Raw genomic sequence first — 20,608 nt, forward strand, 5'->3', positions numbered from 1 at the left:
CACGCACACAGTGCCAAATCAATTTTTTCTTTCAGTGTTTTTTCCCCCTTTTCAACTCCCTCAACTAATGAAGAGCCCTGTTCATTAAAGATGCCAGGCAAGACAGAAAGGAAACATCACGCTTTGAAGCACAAAAAAATCATGATTATCGCTGCACCCAACATTAACTTGGCAGAGCTCAACTCACAGATATTTTTTTGGACATTTCTTCGTGCTCCTTGAGTAGTTCTGTAAGCTCTTTCCGCGTTTCGACAATCCGCTCAGCAAAGGGAATGTCTTTTTCGCGTATCAACTCGTAATACCTGTGTGGCAGGGGGAGAGAAGCACACAAGTGTATGCGCATTGTGCAAGTGCAGAATCCATGCGAATGAACACGTAACATTGTACAGTGGAGATTGGATATAACGACACTCCTTCGGGAAAGAACAAAATGTCACTATAGCGGTATTCGATCTGTCACTAAACCCGATCTTCACAAAGGACTTACCCGTACTAAACGACTTGGGCAGCAGAATTTTGTCGGCAAACTCAACCTGATGTTACATGCAAGGTCGTTAAATCCGATCTCTACTGGCTGTACGTACTCTAGCATCACCTGATGAATGCGCAGCATGGTCAGGCAAGACGGGTACAAACGCACATACACGCACGCACTCCCCCCCCCCCCCCCACACACACATATGCACATGTGCACACACACACACACACACACAAGCACAAGCACATGATCGCGTGCATGCGCGCACATACTCGCGCACGCACGCTCTCTCTCTCTCTCTCTCTCTCTCTCTCTCTCTCTCTCTCTCTCTCTCTCTCTCTCTCTCTCTCCCCCCCCCCCCCCCTCACACACACATACTCTCTCTCTCTTACTGTTTGACCTGCGATGCCCAGGTTTGCAGCTCCAGAATTGCCTTGTTTGTGCTCTGCTTTCGCAGGTTGGCCTGACTGAATGTACCCTTGTTGCTGTGCAGCGCTAACAGATCAATGGCCGTCATGCCCAGGGTTGTGTGCACGTCAAACGAACGCAAAAGTTCCAGAAACCTGTGCACGAGTGCGTGGGCAGAGGTGGGCAGATATACGAACAGGGAGGCAGACAGACAGGCAGACAGAAGCACGAACAGAGATACAGGTGAAAAGAGAGACGGAGCGACCAGCATGCATGCGCGGACACGCCTTTCCATTTATATACGCGCACACACGCTTGAGAATGCAGACAGACGCACGGACAAGCACATTTACAAACATCCGCAAAACGAAAAAAGCACAAGAGCCACTGGCACTACAGTTCTTCTCCAATGCTCGCGAGGATTTGCAGGATACAACTGCACAGAATCTACTAAGAACTTGCCCAGAATATGCCGAGAACGTGCTCATAACGTGCTCATAATCTGCTCAGGACATGCCAATAAAACGCTCAGAACCTGCTCAAAGCATAAGTCTTACCTCTCAGTGTTGGACATCAGCCTCTTGCATCCCCTACTCCAGGTATGGTCAGCTGTGGGAGATTTAGCTGAGAGAGGCAGACAGAAATGAGCAGATAGATAGATCAAAGTTAAAAAAGAGAGCACCATAAGTTTACAAGGTATCAAGATTACATGACTGTACTTGCATTGTGAGCGTCTAGCTGGATTCGTACCACTCCCAGGGCGTCAAGGGCCATGCAAGTTGAGGGCGTCAAATAGGCACTTGGGGTCGGATTTCATGGAGCACGACTGTAGCAAGAAATTCCGTTTGAACAGAAGACTATTTTAAACACACACCCAGAATGATGATGGAAGCCATGACATCCTCCACGACGGTCGGTACGGGGTTCATGAGACGCAACTCCTGCAGTGCCGGCAGATTGACCCGATCTACAGTTTCCAGGATCTGCTGCCGTAACACCTTGATGTCGTGCTTGGACTTCTCGCTGGCCATCTCGTACTCGGGCAGACGCTGCACAGCACAACAACCGTGGTGGGGCACATGCACACACGGAAACACACATGTGTCCGCAGCCGACACATATGCACACACACACACAAATCGCAAAAGTAAGCCGGCACCAAACGTAGAACTGCAGTAAAGAAACTAACGAAATTGACTCCAATTGCAAACATCTCCAGGTGCAAATTTGTCCGTAATCCCAAATCGTGAACAAAAACCGGCGCAAAAATTCCCCAGTTCACAGTAGCAGAAGGACAAAGACATACGTACCCACATGAGTGTACAAACACGACACACGGTGTCATGGCCATCATCACTTACCCGTCTCAAGTGCCGAATGTAGTCCTTCTGCGTCTGGTAGACCAAGTTGTACTCCTTGACCATCACAAGATCCTGCGCAACACATGGTACGTGCGTGTGCGTGTGTGTAGGTGCGTGGGGGGGATTGTGGTGATGGAGATGGGGAATGTGGAGGGGGAGACGGGCAGAGTAACAACGGCCATTTAATATTCAGGTTACCATAGGGAAAGTACAAGCATTTCTTGCACAGGAAAACGATGAGTCACCTGTAACCAGGGGCAGAGAACAGCCAATAGTGTGCAACCCATGATGGGCGGAAAGCGGACTCGTTTTCAGAACGATATCAGATTTCATAACGCTACCAGCTCTACGCACGCAAACAGAATGTGACCTCGGCTGCAATGAAACTAGAATAAGCTGCATCACTGCCAATGGATTAACACACACGTTACGAAACTGAAGTCCACGTACATGTACACTTTAAGCAGATGTGCGGCTGGATGGCTTACCTGGCCAATCTGCGACAGCACACGGCGACTTGTCTGTTATGGTCCCAGTATTGCAGAATAATAACAAAAGCCGCATGTATAAACACACACACACACACACATACATACACACATAATGTAAGCACATGCAAATGCACACATAGACACAGACACAGACACACACGCGCACTCACGCACATGCACGCACACACACGCACGCACACACACACACGCACCCCCCCCCCCCCCGCCCCACACACACACATCAGTACGTCTCCGATGCATGGCTTGGCTATGAACAGCAGCTTCGGCTGTCAGCATCGCTCCAGCCAGGCAAGCGTCTGGGACATTATTGACAATAACATATAGCAGCTATCCGCCACTGGCAAACCTAGACCAGCATGTCCTCTCGTGTAATTGGGCTTGCTTCCCGTTTGATTCGACGTATCAAAAGAAAACAACAACATATCCAGCATGTCACAGTGTCCACCCTTCGTCAGGTCAGTGTCCTGGGCTAACCAACAATAACGCCGTCTCCTTGATCACTAAATATAATATTATGAACGGTATCATTCGGCTGTCCAACAGTACAACAGATAACAACAAATGAAGTACCCATAACTCTTTCGTTGTTTGGACTTTTTGGTGTGTGTAATGGCTACCGAGGGTAGCCATGTATCGGCTGAGAGCGCAAGGAGGAGAAGGGATTGTTTCTCTGATCAGTTCAATGCAACATGTCTCTAACCTGTGAAATAGTTCCAGCTTCACCATAATTATTACTATACACTCTCTGGCCGACCTCATTCACACCACACACATTCACACTTGGAACCATCTTATTTACCCTCGTACTATGTCTAACCTCTCATTCAACAAATTTAGGTCACTGTGCATGTCTTTCGTTCAAAGCAGTGGTGGCCGAGTGGTTAAGGCGATTGACTCGAAATCAATTGGGCTCTGCCCGCACAGGTTCGAATCCTGTTCACTGCGAGCGGATTTTTTTGCCAGTTCTTGTTCGACTGCTTTTGACGGTTTCATCCCCATCTCCCATATTTGTGCAACATATGAATTGTCCAACGTTGTCTAAGCAGTGGTGGCCGAGTGGTTAAGGCGATTGACTAGAAATCAATTGGGCTCTGCCCGCACAGGTTCGAATCCTGTTCACTGCGAGTTGATTTAACTTTTTTATTTTATTTCTTTTGCTTTCATTTTTTCGTTCATTCATGATTGATCTTTACACCAGAGAGAGGTAGAAAGCTGTGTTGCAACTCCGAGTTTCACGTAGTCACGATCATCAGGCAATGCTACTTGATAAATACGAGATTGATCTTCACTTCACATTTCGAGAAATCATGACGCAATACAGCACCAGTTTGCTCACCGCTGAACCCATGATAGACTGAAAGACAAAGCATCACATTCACACAATTGCCATGCAATTGAGCGGCGACATACACTCAAGTGATGCTGATGCAGAAGCCTCAGCCTGATCAGAACCCCACTGAGTGCGTTCGATTTGGCCCACGAATCGATTTGAATCCATTCATGAATTACCCCTGGCTATTCTCATCACCTCCATTACGGTGAATTGATTAAGAACTGATTCCAGAGTTCATGACATGATAACCGGTCGACTTGAATGCATGAAATACCATTCATGAATCGATTCAAGGGCGTAATCGAACGCACCCGCTGACGTAGAAGCCTATGTCCAATCTGGACTCAACTGATCCAGATCTCGTTCCGACACCAGCTGGACGCCGGGCTCTGGGTTACGACGTGCCATGCTGCATTCGACAGCACTGCGTGTGGCTCGAGCGGTGAACATTCTCTCACTTTGTGCAGAGTTTAGATGCAAATACGACAAGCGTCGATTCGGGAGCATGGAGATTGTAGACACAGTGTCCGCAACTGGTCAAGGCGCATCTTTACGGAAAGGTTCAGAATCGAATTCCGACTGGAGATGCTTCATATCCTTAGGCAGATGTGGATTTAGACAAAACGCACATAAAACCCTTGTCTGAACAAATCCTTTCTTTCCTTTTCGTTGTGTGCCCTGCAATCATCGTTTCACATTTTGCTCATGCATGTCGACATATAGGAAATGCTTATGCTTGCAGCAAAACTAATTCTCTTTGTTGCTATACAAAAAATCCTTCTTTGGCCATTAAACGAAAAATGGCAAAATGAATGGGGCCACACACGTGCACACACAACCTGCTTGGCTTACCCCTTCGAGGTCTTTCAGCATTTCGTCCTCGTCGTCCTCTTTGGCCTTGAGATGATCCCGGCGTGCTGTCACCTGTTTCAGAACGGCCACAGCTTCGTTAACGATGTTACGGCGTTTCTTGTCCGCCGCAAAGTGTGCAGAGAACAGCTTGAGAAACCTGAAGAAGGAAAAGAGAAGAGAAGGAAAGTGGAGGTTGGTATGCATGCTACAGTTGTGTACCATAAAAGCCCCTGTATACGCCCACTCAAAATTACGCCCACCCTCCGTGTACACGCCCTGCCAGGGGAAGTCAACACTTTTGTTTCAAAATAGCGCCCATGCCCATGTATATGCCCAGGTATGCCGGCAACACCAGTACATGTACAGGTACCGATACCCAAAACTTACTGCTAACCCTATTCCAAGTATACGCCCGGTTCCAAAATAACGCCCGTGCCCCTGTACACGCCCAGGAAATCGAGGCTGCTATTCTATACGCCCGGGGCCTATACACGGGCTTTTACGGCATTCAGATCACGCACTGCCTTGTGGAAGATCTTACGGCATTTCTTGTTTTCCGCAAAGTGTGCAGAAAACAGTTTGAGAAAGCAGAAGAGGAAAAGAGAAGAGCGTGGAAGTTGATACCGTTTACGCATGCTATTAAGAATTCTCAGAGCACACACTGCTTTGTGGACCTTTTTACGGCATTCCCTGTCGGCCGCACAGAGTCCAAATCGTTTCACATTCAGTAATTTTGCCATTGGTAGCTGCCCTATTTTCCCCGAATGTAAGTCGCACCTTTTTACATTAAACTTCACGAGCGACTTACAATCGAGTGTGACTTCCTACTTGTGTGAATGTGTTGATACAATTTGGCTCAGAGCTGAAAATGGGGGTGCGACTTATAATCAAGTGCGACTTATTATCGGGGAAATATGGTATTGGATGAGCCAGGAAATGTTGAATACAACAGAACTCTAGCGAATATGCATTTTTTGTCAGATCCCGTCTCTCTCCTCACCTGGCCACTAAACCTTCAAACATGTCGTTTCGACCGTAAAGGAGACGCGGCCGACCGCTGGACACTGACTCGCGCTCCATGGCAGCCTGTGCCACCGAGTGAAGCTCAGTCAGCATACGGGCGAGGGCGGCGGACGAGTCATCGGAGAACAGCTCAGACTCTGCAGGGCGCATATGGGAGCAAACGGGACACACGGAAGAAAGACGAGAGAGATGGTCGGTAAATTAGGTAGTTCAAATCTTTGTAGGCGGGAAAGGGAGGTTCTGAGCAACACTAACTCATGCTCAAACACTGGATTTTACAAATTCATTTCATGAAAAAAATTCAATGTTTCAGTCAAGAACTAACCATCACCAGGAAGGTTTTGAACTTTTAACACAGTCATTAGAAAATTTAAGGATGGCAATAAATAGAATCAGCTGAAGCGTCATTTCACAAAGGTTTTATTGAGATGTCACGAAACAAATTCCAGAGAAAGTGGTCATGGACAAAGAAATACGATTCTGTTTAATAAACTTTTGTCACCTCGCCGCCTTTTCAGACATTAGAAAATGACCAGTTCTATTTGAGCCTCTGAGCTTCACGATAGAACTATCGTCAGACGACGGCGAACAACACACGTGTTGTCCGTATGTTTGCCAATCCAGATCGCAGACGACCTCACCTTTCAAATGGTACAGAGCTACGTCGACAAGGCCGTCACTGGACCAGGGCTCTTCGATGATCAACCCGCTGCCTTCCAGTAGAGACGGGAAGTGATCTTGACAGGCGTGGAACGCGGAACTCTCGCACGATGTGAACGTCAGGACAATGCGGATGTTGCGACGGATATTACTGCACACGGACACACGGGAAAAGGTGAAACACACGAAACGTAATATTGACACGAAAACACACATGTACATAATCGTACACTTACGCGTTCACACACACACACACACACAAATGCACAAGTGCACACACACACACGTACACACAAACACACACAAACACACACACACACACAGAGGTTGAAGTACTTATACATGCACCATTGCCCAAGAATTAATTACCCGGAGAAGATACGCAACATCGTTTGCCTGACTCAGGCAGTCAGTTTCACCCCTCAGATCCTGGCCAATCACCTCCATTGCATAGAGTATACCACACAGCATACAAACATTCACCCGCCAGCATACCTCTGGAACGCCTCCCAAGCTATGTCGTCCGTGTACGCCACTCCCAGCTTGCTGATGTGCGTGCGCATGGCGTTGACAATCTTCACACGCTCGTCTTCGTCGAACCAATGGTCCACACGCCCGCTGACCATCAGCTCATGCAGCAGGGACCTGTGGCAGCGCGTCGGAAAGTCGTCCGATGTCAGCAACAGAACTATGCGTTGGTTCTGCGAAAGGAACAAATGAGCATGGAAGCAGGTACACATGAAAGGATGGGTTCAACTAATACTTGCACGCACCATAAACACATGATCCATGAATGACTCGGCATGCGTTATTCGCAGGTGCTGTCCCCCAGCATTATTCATTACATCATGCATTACTCATTACATGATGTCATACAACGCATTATTCATTCCACCATACTTGGCTCTGTACTGCATGTATGTGGGTCAAATTGACGCCGATAAAATGAGGTGAATGTCTGTATCTCGTGACGAAAAATCTGGGTGCGGCTTATACGCCCGGAAAATCCTACATTCGGTACATGGCGCCAAATCACCGCCAACAATTGTGAATTATGCATTACACTGTACATGATGTCATACATGATGTCATTGGTCACCTACCTCAACACCACCCTGCTGGCACAGGTCCTTGAGCACCTTGAACAGGAGCAGCTGAGAGTTGACGCACACCTTGCCGCCCGCACCACCCGCACAGTCATCCGCCGTTGCCATGGGCACCACCCCATCACCACTTGGGGCGGCGGCACACAGCGCGTCGCTCCACTCGTGGTGCAGCAGATGCTCTTCGGCGCACGGCGTCAGCGTATCCATGGTGACGAACGCGGCGTCGTTTACGTAGCTGACCAGCGAGACCAGGTGCCGCGGCGTGAGCGGGTTACCGGCGGCAACCAGGATCACATGGCTGAAGTTACGCGGCTGGGCCAGCAGGTGCTGGACACGGCATATCATCTTCAGGTTGGCCTGTGGCAGTCACAATAATTATAATAAATGGGGAAGGAAAGAAAGCAACAAAATTTACAAAACTACCGTTAAATAAATGCAAAGAGAAAGGATTAAAGTTACTAGTTATGACTAAAAGTCCACCAAGGTAACCAAGGTAACGAGATAATATACAGTCAGATAGTGCAACGACAAGGCATAAAACTGACAAGGATATTATTGAGACATCCGGTCACCTGACACCTAGCTCCAACACATCTACGAAGCGCAAACCAGGTGCAAAAAGTTCCAATGAGGGGAAAGGATGCGCCACGGAGATGTGCACGCCTTTCCCAAGCCCCTCCTCCAGTCATTTCCCAGCCCGACCCGGGACTGTACCTGATGCAGAGGCACGGAGATCGGCGGGTGTTTCTCGTTGTACAGCATGAGTGCTCGCTGCATGTCCTCACGCAGCTTGTCCATGTCCTCCACTCGGTAGTACCTGTGTGTGGCGGCAGGGCGCTGGCCAGATTGCTGTCTGGCAGACTGCGGCAATGGCTGCTGTTGCTGGGGTTTAGCCGAGGACGACGCTGGTGTTGGCACTGACGATGATGAAGACTTCTTCGGCTGCTTGGCCTGCTCGGCTGTGGGTATGGTCCCGGCCGGCGCTGCTTTCTGTAGTGGTACCGTTGTACTGGCCGGTGCGGTGTCGTTGTTGCTGGAAGAGGCGATGTCCAGGCTGATCAGCAGCGGGGAACGGTAGAGTACCTCACAGTTAGACAGAACCACTTCAAGCTGTGTGTTAGGTTGGTATGAACGGACCACCATGTGGACATTGACCACACATGCATACACACATACATGCATACACACACGCACACAAATGCACGAATACACACACACACACACACACATGGACGCATACGGACACACACACGCACACACAAAGCCGGACAAGAACAAACAGAAAGCGTAGTCATCAGGAATAGGAGCACCGAAAAGGCACACAACGCCAGAAATATCTACTTCCGCAAGAAAAAGACCTAAAACTTTACACTTGGGAGTGCATTGCACACCAGTTGCATACAAATCATACTATAATGCGTACACGGTAGGTCCTGAACTCCGCAAGAGCATAAATCGCAGGTAACCGTACAACTTTGAACTTTGTATGCAACTACTCTGCAATGCCCTCCCAAGTCTAGTTGCACGCTTTTTTTGGTATATCGTCTATTGCTGCAATGCATAGCAATGGTGAGCTGTAAGAGATCCCGCAAGCGCCCCTTACCGCATCCCGTCCCGTGAAGTACATCTTTGCAAGTTTCGACAGAAGTATACCATAGCGCTCTCGATCCAACGACGTACACAGGTGCTCACAGAACAGCCAATGACACTCGTGTAGCCATAGCAACAACACCTGACGACCACTGGCAGTCTCCGGCAAGTGATTGTACAGTGAACTGTGCGCGTATGTGTATGGGCACGTGTGTCGGACATGTGTGTGTGTGTGTGTGTGTGTGTGCGTGCGTGTGTGTGTGTGTGCGTGTGTGTGTGTGTGTGTGTGTGTGTGTGTGTGTGTGTGTATGTGTGTGTGTGTGTGTGTGTGTGTGTGTGTGTGTGTGTGTGTGTGTGTGTGTGTGCGTGCGTGTGTGCACATGTATGAACGTCGTTGGGGATTGTGACAATTGGCAGGACACCAATGTGTTGACATGACCATTGGCAGGACACCGATGTGTTGAAATGACCATTGGCAGGACACCGATGTGTTGAAATGACCATTGGCAGGACACCAGGGTGTTGAAATGACCATCGGCAGGGCACCGATGTGTTGAAAGAACAATCGGCAGGACACCAATGTGTTGAAATGACATTTGGTAGGACACCGCAAAGTGACAGTTGGTAGGCCGGCAATGTGATGAAGCGACAGTTGACCAGTGAATAGACCAGAGAGTGGACGATGGCAGAGGATGCAAGAGGACACGAAAAAATATACAAAGTTTAGAGTTAGGGGTCGAATGAGGTATCAGTGGAAAGAGTGTGTTCAGAACTTTATTTGCCATGGCGACCCCCGTAAGTCCGTAACTGGCAGGGCAGGGTTGGGCCTTTCATCCTCCCGATGTTAGTAGCAAGTACTCTCGTTAGCAGTAACTGTTAGTACTTTGTTTGTTTGTTTTTTATTTTTTTATTTTCTCTATTTTTTTCTCTTTACCAGGCGTGGGCCATCCCCTGGACAAACAAAATTGGTGCCTTATTATTATTTTTCTGTTTCTGTTTTAATGACAGTCCACTGCACGCCTGAAAAAAGTACTTAGTTTATTAGGCGGGTTACAGAACTATCGACTTATCGTTCGCTGGCTTACTTGTAGTTTGATAACGCTTCGCTCTTCATTGAGATATCTACCATTCTCTCTTTGTTCTCCTTATTTTCTCCCCAACTCTCCTTCCCTGTAACATAATAACATATTCGCTGCCTTGTCATTGAGCATTTGTGCTCGTTTGGATTTGCGAATTCAAATAAAGTATACATACATACATACATACATTGTGTAGAAGTTTGAGAGGGTTTGGCCCCTCCTACGATGAGTTATTCATCATTGAAGTGCGCACGTGACCATGTCAAATTTGAAATTTTTGAAAGTGCGTACGCATTTGCGTGTGCGTAAGTGACAGTTTTCTCTGATTTTCTGTCCTAGCTTTCTACTTCGGCTACCGTAAAGTCTTGGATAAAAGCCGCACGTGAATAGAAGCCGCAATTTTGGGCAAAGCAGAAAGCGCAGACGTGCACTTCGCAAACGCCTAGTTGATGCTTCTGTTGAGAAGGAGGGTGTCACATAATGCCGCAGGTTGGTTTTAGACACCTTTTTTCAGCCTTTTTGGGGCACCCGGTGTGTCCGTTTGAGTAATATCTGTACAACTATAAGTCGTATCATCATAAATCTTAGGTTTAGTCGCATCAAGTACGTTTTCACAGCTACACAGTGAACCTTTAGAAACGAGCAAAATGATCAAGACCGTCATGCTTTCTCCTGGAGAAGGCAGCCATGTATGCGATGCGCAAATTATTGACCCTACGTTGAGCTGCTATTGTACAATTTTCTGTGCCTGGATCCAGGTTTTCTTAGGTTTACCCTGTTGCTACCTCATTGCCCTTGGTTTTACTTGATTTTTTCATCCGGTGGCACGCATGTAGTAATCACAGATTTTTCAAACCGTTTTTGAGTTCGCAAAAAATGACGTTCACAATCGCAGTCCTTGATACCTGGAATCTTCGCTCGCTTGGTGAGCAGGCCCTACTGTACGGCTTGAAAAAATAGAAATTGTCATCGCTCGCACCTTCTACGTACCATCACCTGGAATGCAAGACTATGGAGAAGCTGATAACCTCTGATCTGCCATACTGGCTAGAGAATGTTCGCCAGAACAGCCATCGATTGACATGTCTCGGATCTTCTTTTTTTTCTTGTCAAGGATTCGAAAAGGTAACGCGAAACATAGAAATAACTTGGTGCGGTATAAGCTAGCATTGTCCAAATTTTCATTGGAAAATCTTGTATGGAAGTGTTATTATGCCCTTTCGGCCGTAACAAATTTTTGGCCAAACATGTCCAGGCCGAAAATAGCTGAAAATAAATATGCGCCTAATATTTGTTGACTTACAGTAATGAGAGACAAGTCTCACACCGATGTACACCACATGTTTTTTTTTGTTTTTTTGTACACAACAGAACACCAAGGACATTCAAGGCTTGTTTGCTGCTACTACAAGTTACATGCTCACGCAATCATCAGGCAACACCTGCCTGATGATTGCGTGAGCATGAAACTTGAAGTAGCAGCAAACAAGCCTTGATTGTCCTTGTTGTTCTGTTGTGTATTACGCTCTGCCTTTGTGGTGTTGAGCACTGTCAGCACTCTGGGTACATCCTTCGGTTCTTTTTTTCTACAAAGTCCACATATCTCCAGACACTGGGGTGAATAATGGAGTGTGGTGGTGGGGCCCATTAAGCTCCGCCGACCAGAGGTCTCGGCTTCATAGCTCCATGGACGCACCAAAGTACACGTATTCCTAGTAGTACTAATTCCTAGCAGCCACGGATGGCAGCACGTACCTGATGATCGCGTTGACGGTCAGCATCGTGAAGTTATAGTGCTGTCGCCACGGTCGCGGCTGGAACAGGTCGTTCATGCGCCGCTGCAGGTCGATGGTTGCCTTGACGATGCTGAGCAGCATATCGGGCGGCACACGCAGGTCAAGAGTGGTAATCTCGTAGGACAGCTTGCTGGCGTCGAACTCCTCGGTGGAGAAGTGTGCGCTGAGCAGAGAGTGGTGTAGTAACTCCATCTCGTCCAATCTGTGGCGGGAAAAAAAACAAGAAATACATGTACATGTACATGGAGTGAGGCTCCTGCAGCAGCACTGCCACTCTCATGGCAGACACAGTGAAAAAAGTTCTAGCAAACATGCATATACATGGGTGTGTGTGCACACATGCATGTATATATGCACGCACACGTACGCGGACACACACACACTCTCTCTCTCACACACACTCTCTCCCATACACACAAATACGCTCACACACAAATACGCTCACGCACACGCACGCACGCACGCACGCACGCACGCACGCACGCACGCACGCACGCACGCACGCACGCACGCACGCACGCACACACACACACACACACACACACACACACCTTTGACCTTTGACGCCCATCGCCGGAGGCGATGACAGCAATGCTACGGCAGAAGCCATAGCAACTTGTGCTGGGATTACACCATTCAACAGCTTGCAAGGCTGAAGAATTGACCGTCACTATTCAGCCTGGTCTACACCATACAGCTATTTGGAGTGACATTTTCTGGCCAGTGAATCCCTATTTTTGGTCTTTTTTTTTTTTTTTCCCGCACACACATCACACCACATACTCCGGCATGCACTGGCTGTTGGTAACCACCCAGGAGAATGAAAGAAAAGTCAGGAAGAGTCTGAGAAAGAGAAGAAAGACGTGTGTGACCATAATCGTCGGGAATCGAACCCGCAATCTATCGATTGGAAATCGCTGCACATACCACTGCACCATATGGGACACACACACACACACACACACACACACACACACACACACACACACACACACACACACACAAACACACACACACGCACTCTGCTAGCCTGACTCACGATGGTTCGGAGCACGGCAGCACGACCATGTGGTGCAGTAGACGTGCCGACACCACACTGCCCATGACTGGCTTGTCCCGCACCGCCAACACACTGGGCGCTGGCGTGGGTGGACGAGGTGGCAGCGACATCACCACCATCGGTAGCAACGACTCCAACACATGCCACTGACAGTCTCCACTCGGCGCGTGATAGCCTTTCTGGTCGAGCAGTTGCCGTAGCAACTCGACGGCCGATTGCCCTGTGCCAGATGGAGGAACCTGTGACGAGGGGAAAAAGATGAAAGGACGGAATAAGCAACAATGCCGAGAAAGAGAGAGAGAGAGAGAGAGAGAGAGAGAGAGAGAGAGCCTGGCCTAAAAATTTGGATAGGGCTATATTTATTTCATTTTATTCGGAAGAATTGTAATGTAGAGACTGTTTTGTGCAGTGCTGTATACTTATTGTGTGAGAGGTTTTAAAGAGGCTACAATGGAGTCTGCACATGCCGAGGAAAGTGTTTTGGTTTGTGTCTTCAATCTAATGCAATAGTAATGTGCTGGCGTTGTGCCTGTGACACAAACCTAATACTGTCAGATTCTAACTCCTAGGTTACGATTCAAACCTAATACTGTCCGATTCAAACCTAATACTGTCCGATTCAAGCCTAATACTGTCCGATTCAAACCTAATACTGTCCGATTCAAGCCTAAGGCCACACCGTTTTTTATCTATGTTTCGCGTCCCCCGCGCGCATGTAATTCACAGCCGGAGTTTAAAAAAAAAAACGAACAAAAATTTTTTTTTTTTGAAAATGCAATACAAATTTAATGCAAACCCAGAAAACCGGAAAATGACTCAGCTCACATGTACATGTGTGTGCAATAAGCTGGGCCGCAAGTCACACAATCATCATGTATTCATGTACATGTCAATGTACATGAACAGTGCCGCGTCGCTTCACTGTACACAAATGCAATGCACGTACACTGTTTTTTGGATGGCTTTTTTTATTTTTCGCCATCCCTCATTGATTTCATCGAATAAGGTGACGCGAAACAGAGAAAAAAACGGCGTGGCCTAATACTGTCCGCTTCTAACTCCTTGCCGATTGCATACATGTACATCAGGCTGTAGCTTTCCGTGAAGCCCAGAGCAACTCACCAGCGCCTTCTCTAGATTCTCCATGACGACGATGAGCTGCTTCTTCTGCCGCGGCGTGTACGTGTAACCATAGCGCCACTGCAGACGTTTCTTCATGCTGTTCCACACATCCACCGATGTTGTACATCTGTCAGGACACATACATTAGAAAACAATTACGGCTTGAGCGAGACTGCGCCAGACTGAGTTTTCCATATCTGCAGGAATGCCGAGAGGATCGAGGCGCAGGTGCAGCTCCTAAAGCGGCGAGAGGTGAGCAATTGCAAATTGGCAAGCACTTTCACAAGGCAACCGAGCAACCGGCGTTTACACCTAAAGAGGTTAGTGCACAAAGGATGAGTCCGTGCTACCATCCACCACCGTCGCCGCCACCAGCACCAGCAAAACCAGCACAACCAGCACCAGCACCAGCAGCAGCACTAGCAGCACCACCAGCACCAACACCACCAGCACTAGCAGCACCACCAGCACCAGCAGCACCACCACCACGATCAACAACACAACCACTTTAACATTATAGCAGAATCAGCAGAATCAGTGGCAGCATTTCTCACCGTGTTGCTTCAATGGTCAAGCAGCCTGTATCGCTGATATCACCCAGACTAACTCTTGACGTGTACTGCTCTACAATGGTGGATTTGCCAACACCCGACATTCCTATCAAGCAGGTTGCAATGTTGGAATCGGCTAGCAAGGACAGCAGATAGTGCAATGCCTGAACAGAGCGAGAGAAAGAGAGAGAGAGAAAGAGAGAGAGAGAGAGAGAGAGAGAGAAAGAGGGGGGGGGGAGAGATAGGGGCGACAGACAGAGACAGATATATGGACGGACACACACGCACGCACACACACACACACGGACGTACGGACGGACGGACGGACGGGTAGCCCAGAGAAAGAGAGAAAGAGACAGATAGACAGAGAGATAGCACGGTAAGAGAATAGCATGTTTGTCACTTTGCCTGGCATCTGGTCATATTCGAATCGACATGATGGCAACCCTCGCACTCTGCTCTCTCCGTGCACCGCTTTCAACACACTTGCGCGTACGTGTAGAACATGTGGTGTTGCTTGGTAAATGCGGAGAACGTACTGCCAACTTTGATGCTTTCAATTACCTTGGTGGTCATACTTGACACGATTCTCGCCAGTGATTTCTCTATCGGTCTCCGTCTTACTGAGTTTGTGGGGAAAGGAACAACAAGAGGGCTTACAAAGGGACTCGACACTACAGCATCCCGCATGATCATCTCCACAATCATGCACTCGACTAGGCAAAGACAGTTCGGGGAACGTCATCACAATGCGAAACACTAGGCAGAGCTGGGCGACACACTTACTGCCAATCGCGGAGTCTGAACGACCGTCCCACCGCCAGCTTGCTCGGCACTGACGTCGTCCACACCTGGTTTAGTGTACCCGGGTACCTTGTCAGCCCAGCAGCGATAACAGTACTGGTCTTCGGCGAGCACCACTACCAGCTCAAACACCTGCAGCAAAACAGCACAAGTAAGACGAGCATACCGCCTCTTGCCGCTGTCACAATAGAGCTTATGCGGATTATTTCATCGGGACTTTCAAATGGGCACAAGTATATGAGCGTGAGTCAGCAGATTTTCGATTTTTGTGAATAGGCGCCAAGTATGCAGCGTTAATCACTAATGGAAAAATCTGTGACTTCGTCAAAGCATCTCAGATGATGATGTAATCCCAATAACATTCTATAGAGGTTATGCGAATGACGTCACGAGGAGCGCCAAGGCGGCTGCGAGTGGCAGGGGTGGCAAAATGAAGTCGTTTCTGCTTGAACTATTTTTTACTAGTCTTTGAGAGGAAAAGTAAAATTTGTTGTTGGTTGTCGACATATCGTTCCTCACTTTTATTTTGATTTCCGCTGGTGTCTCGCTTGCTGAAGTTTTTAGCCTTCAACATGCCGAAGAGTTGTGCAGCCGTCGGATGTAGCAATCGTGCCGATCCTGGAACGGCTGTGAAGTTTTACAAGTTTCCTGTAGCGGACGAGCGGCGCAAACTATGGGTTGCGGCTATGAGACGAGAGAATTGGAAGCCAACTGACAGTAGCAGGATCTGTTCAGACCATTTCGTAGGCGCAGAGAAGAGCAACGATCCACTATCTCCCGCTTACGTTCCGAAACTTTTTGAACATGTCAGGACTCCTGTAAAGCGTAAAGCGGAGAGGGATTTGGTGGCATATGAACGCCGAGCGAAGCGGAAGCTGACGTTCGAGGAGAGCAAGACGCAGACACCAGTGAAAGTGGACGCCTCCGGGAATGACTTCACAGAAGCAATGGCAGATTTGCCTGGTGCCTATGGTGCAGAGGTAGAGTCTGATCCTGTAGCAGTCTCCAGTGTCTCATCGCAGACTGACATGGATATGGAGCACTTGACGCGGCTGGAGGAGACAAACAACTGTTTGGTCCTGGAAAGCAAACGGATGCCACACGCTCCAGGACAAGGTGACACCTTGTCAATCGAGTCGTTTGAGAAAGACAACGCGAAGGTGCTCTTCTACACTGGTTTGCAGTCTTTTGGGACCATGATGGGCATATTTGAACACGTGAGGAAGAGAGTTCCACAGCACCACCGCCACACGCTCTCTCTCTTCCAGCAGTTCTTGATTGTTCTCATGAAGCTTCGGCTGAATTGTCGGGACCAAGACTTGGCGTACAGATTCGGCATTCACCAGTCGACCGTGTGCCGGATTTTCCAGCGCTGGATCCGGGTGATGCATGTGATGCTGGGACCACTTGTCAAATGGCCAGAAAGGGACGAACTACGCAAAACTCTGCCACTTGAATTTCGTAAGCATTTCCCGGGCTGTGCTGTCATTATTGACTGCTTTGAAGTTTTTTGTGAACGACCTTCTGATCTGATGGCAAGAGCTCAAACGTACTCTCACTATAAAAGCCATAACACTGCAAAGTTTTTGATTGGCGTAGCGCCACAAGGTGTCATTACATTTATTTCGCATGCATGGGGCGGGAGAGCCTCAGACAAGTTCATCACAGAGCACTGCGGTCTGCTTAGTCACCTAAATCCGGGTGACCAGGTGCTGGCTGACCGTGGTTTCACTGTTGAAGACAGCGTTGGCATGTTCTGCGCAGAGTTGGTGATGCCCCCATTTACGAAGGGGAAGAAGCAACTCTCCAGGCTGAAATTGGACAGTGCTCGACAAGTGTCACGCGTCCGTATCCATGTGGAGCGAGTGATTGGAATGCTTCGCCAGAAATACACGATCCTCTCTGGCACTTTGCCCATTGCTTTCCTCATGCATGACGATAAAGCTACATCATGTGCATTCATTGACAAGGTTGTCACCGTCTGCTGTGCTCTGTGCAACTGTTGTGAGTCCGTCGTACCTTTCGAGTAAATTACATCATGCCGCTTTGTCAGCTGTAATGATTGCTATATTATTATTATATTATTATTCAAATTTATTATTAACCCTTTGTGCTTTTTGGACTGTCTGGATATACCGGCAATTATATTTCTGTTTTACCTATTCTGCAGTTGCATGCGCATGTGTTCACCTCATTGACCTCGCTTGTTTCTAGTTTCTTTTGTCTGGCTAGCCAAGCTTGCTTGGTCATGGCAACGCCAACAGACTTATAATAATAGTAATAATAATGGCTTCTATCATCACTCACGACATGCCTCCGTTTCTTGTTGCATCAATATAATGACTCGTGGTCCAAATAGGGACAACACAATATAATAATTATGAATAGCCCTGAAACCCAACTTAGGGTGCTGGGTAGTGCACGATGTACCATCAGATGTAGTATGCCCAGCACCAAAGAACAACTCAACTTATGCCAACATCACCCGGAAGAGACGTAAAGAGCGAAGTGTTTGATGTGTAATGATGGAGTTCCTCTGTTCACATGCATAAGCAGTGAGTGGTCTTCACGCATGTCCTGGGACCCACAAATACGAATCAATCAGCATTATGGTCCTTCAGAGATACATGCAAGCAAAGAAATACAAGAAAGGTAACGGAAATCGTTGTGAAAGCCCAGCCACCGATTGTATGCACACACGTGGCAAGTGCAACAGCAAGTACCGTGGAAGGCACAGCAGAACAAGTTGAAAATGCAACTCTAGAAATACCAGAATAGCAGGCTCCATGAATATAATCACTTCTCAAATGCTTGAGACTTGGATTTACAAATGCTACGACAAAAATGACTATGTACATGGAAAGTTGGTTGCACCCCATACTAGAGGTCGAGCTTTTCTGCCGCCTTGACTGAACATTTGACTGACTCACGACTGCCATTCAGAAACTTGACAAACTCACGACTTCCATCCAGACACTTGACTGACTCACAACTGCCATCTAGAGCAGAGAAGAAGTCCCTCGAGCCCTACTTCCGGCAAACCTGCAAGAAAGCACCACTCCCTGCTCAATACACAGTGTTTCGGGGAATTCACCCCTCATGCAGTTGAGCTTGAGTAGGCTGACGAACGTTGTACTTAGCGACCAACATTCCTATAAACTTGTCGCCGAAGTCGCTACCACTGTAATTGTACATGCATATCATTATTTAGTGGCAGATTTAATCTTGCGACACTCCGGGCAGGTCCAGTTCTTGCGCTTTGGCTTACTCTTCAGCTGCAAACAAGCCATGTGGAACAAACGAATACTGCAATCGTTGTTGGAACATCGCAGTACCTCGCCAGCCTTCACAGACTTGCAGTAGCAAAACTCCGGAGGGCGTTCTTGATCCGCAGTAGATGTTGTACTGGCAGCACCAAGTGGTTCCGAGGCTGATGTAGCCGCTGAAGACGCATCGGCAGGAAGAGTGGAGAACGTCTTAGTGAACCATTTCCCAACAAGCTCTGGGAGAACAGCACACTGGAAGAATTTCTTGGCACCTGCTACCGCTTCACGGATGAAATCTGTGTCTGCACAGATACGCTCCACAAACAGCTGACCTTCATTCCACACAACAAAGTCACAGTACTGCACCTTACACACCAGCATCTGTAGCTGTACTTGGTAGTAGTACATGTGGTCTTGCTTAAGATGGAGTGCTCCGCCGGACTTTACTAGACAGAACTTCCCTGAATCGGCAGCATCATGCAGGCTACTGTCTCGGCACCCGTACGGGCACTTCACTTCCACCACGCCGTTGCCACAGCAGGAGCACTGCACAAGGGAGTCGGGAGTAGCGCCAAGATATGGATAGTCCGGATGAATTACAAAGCCACTGGGCAGTACTTCAACCTTCTGATGTGTTGCACTGGCATGTTCACTATAGTTGTCAATTGCCTTCTGCTCGTGATCACATCCCCATTGTGTGGCTTTGCTACGAAACTTGTGTGCCTCAGGGTAACACACAGAGCGGACTAAGGACGCAGAGGGCTGGCTAATATCCGTGCGAACAGCAGACTTCAACTTTGAAGCTGTGATCCGGCCGGCGCGAAATTCAAACCAGGCCTTGGAATCTGCCTGGTTCCGCGTAGCCTGTTCCACAGCGCGTGCTTCCTCCTCTGAAACACAGACCGCTGGAAATACTGCCTCGCAACGAACGAGCAGGTCCCCAAAACTAGCATCCAGCATGTCTGGTTCGTACAATAAATCCAAAATGGGTGGATATCCCTCGGGCTTGGAAGGTACGTACCTATCGCAGAACCCGGGAACAAGGGAGAGTAATGACGGTTTACCGGCTTGACATAAATTTCCATATAGTTCACCCAGCTCAGCACTGGAGGGTTGCTTAATATCAGCAGGGACCTTCTCCTCCGACCTACGGCGCTTGCTCCCATGCTGTTTAGTGTCGGGTGCAGTGAAGTTTATGTCACGAATCCTGGCATACTCCACCTCCTTCATTGAAGGAGTTGACCATTGGCACGGCAATGAAGTGCTTCCTGTGTTCTGAATCAGCTGCGTTCTAGAATACAGGCTGAACAACAGTGCAGCAACGTGAGAACAAGACTCACCAAGACCAGCCATGCAGGTGCAGTGTGCACAAATCACGCTACCGTCGTTTTGCGCAGCAATCCAGGGTTGCAGATGGGTGCCGGAAACTGACTGGGAATGGCGGACTTTGGCGATGACAAACTTGCTGTCACATGTGTCAGATTCGGACGCTGGAAACGCACGAACATCGCCGACCCAGCCACTGACAAGGTATTTGTAGCCTTCCAAGCTCTTGTAGGCCTTGAGCTGCTCCTTGGTGTAGGGGCTGGGCGCGTTGACCAAGAAAT

At 48.3% G+C, this 20,608-nt stretch overlaps 1 protein-coding gene and 2 non-coding genes across 3 annotated transcripts in view; 2 read left to right on the forward strand and 1 right to left on the reverse strand.

Annotated features, from left to right (window-relative positions):
* LOC135829539 (uncharacterized) overlaps positions 1 to 20,608 on the reverse strand; it is an 86,379-nt gene that overhangs the window by 29,100 nt on the left and 36,671 nt on the right. Inside the window, exons 40-57 of the mRNA XM_065341936.1 lie at positions 15,718 to 15,867; positions 14,935 to 15,095; positions 14,381 to 14,507; positions 13,238 to 13,497; positions 12,158 to 12,400; positions 9,337 to 9,508; positions 8,448 to 8,843; positions 7,731 to 8,090; positions 7,123 to 7,328; positions 6,609 to 6,778; positions 5,945 to 6,104; positions 4,945 to 5,101; positions 2,736 to 2,768; positions 2,248 to 2,319; positions 1,761 to 1,935; positions 1,444 to 1,510; positions 871 to 1,041; positions 188 to 302 (exon numbers count right to left, since the gene is read on the reverse strand). Of these exons, the coding sequence (XP_065198008.1) occupies positions 188 to 302; positions 871 to 1,041; positions 1,444 to 1,510; positions 1,761 to 1,935; positions 2,248 to 2,319; positions 2,736 to 2,768; positions 4,945 to 5,101; positions 5,945 to 6,104; positions 6,609 to 6,778; positions 7,123 to 7,328; positions 7,731 to 8,090; positions 8,448 to 8,843; positions 9,337 to 9,508; positions 12,158 to 12,400; positions 13,238 to 13,497; positions 14,381 to 14,507; positions 14,935 to 15,095; positions 15,718 to 15,867 (3,195 nt within the window). The remainder of the gene's footprint in view (positions 1 to 187; positions 303 to 870; positions 1,042 to 1,443; positions 1,511 to 1,760; positions 1,936 to 2,247; positions 2,320 to 2,735; positions 2,769 to 4,944; positions 5,102 to 5,944; positions 6,105 to 6,608; positions 6,779 to 7,122; positions 7,329 to 7,730; positions 8,091 to 8,447; positions 8,844 to 9,336; positions 9,509 to 12,157; positions 12,401 to 13,237; positions 13,498 to 14,380; positions 14,508 to 14,934; positions 15,096 to 15,717; positions 15,868 to 20,608) is intronic.
* Positions 3,623 to 3,704, forward strand: Trnas-cga (transfer RNA serine (anticodon CGA)). Its single transcript has one exon. It is a non-coding gene; the product is annotated as a tRNA-Ser (tRNA).
* Trnas-aga (transfer RNA serine (anticodon AGA)) lies at positions 3,802 to 3,883 on the forward strand. Its single transcript has one exon. It is a non-coding gene; the product is annotated as a tRNA-Ser (tRNA).

The sequence above is a fragment of the Sycon ciliatum genome, chromosome 13, assembly GCF_964019385.1.
Source record: "Sycon ciliatum chromosome 13, ocSycCili1.1, whole genome shotgun sequence".
Classification (NCBI taxonomy): domain Eukaryota; kingdom Metazoa; phylum Porifera; class Calcarea; order Leucosolenida; family Sycettidae; genus Sycon; species Sycon ciliatum.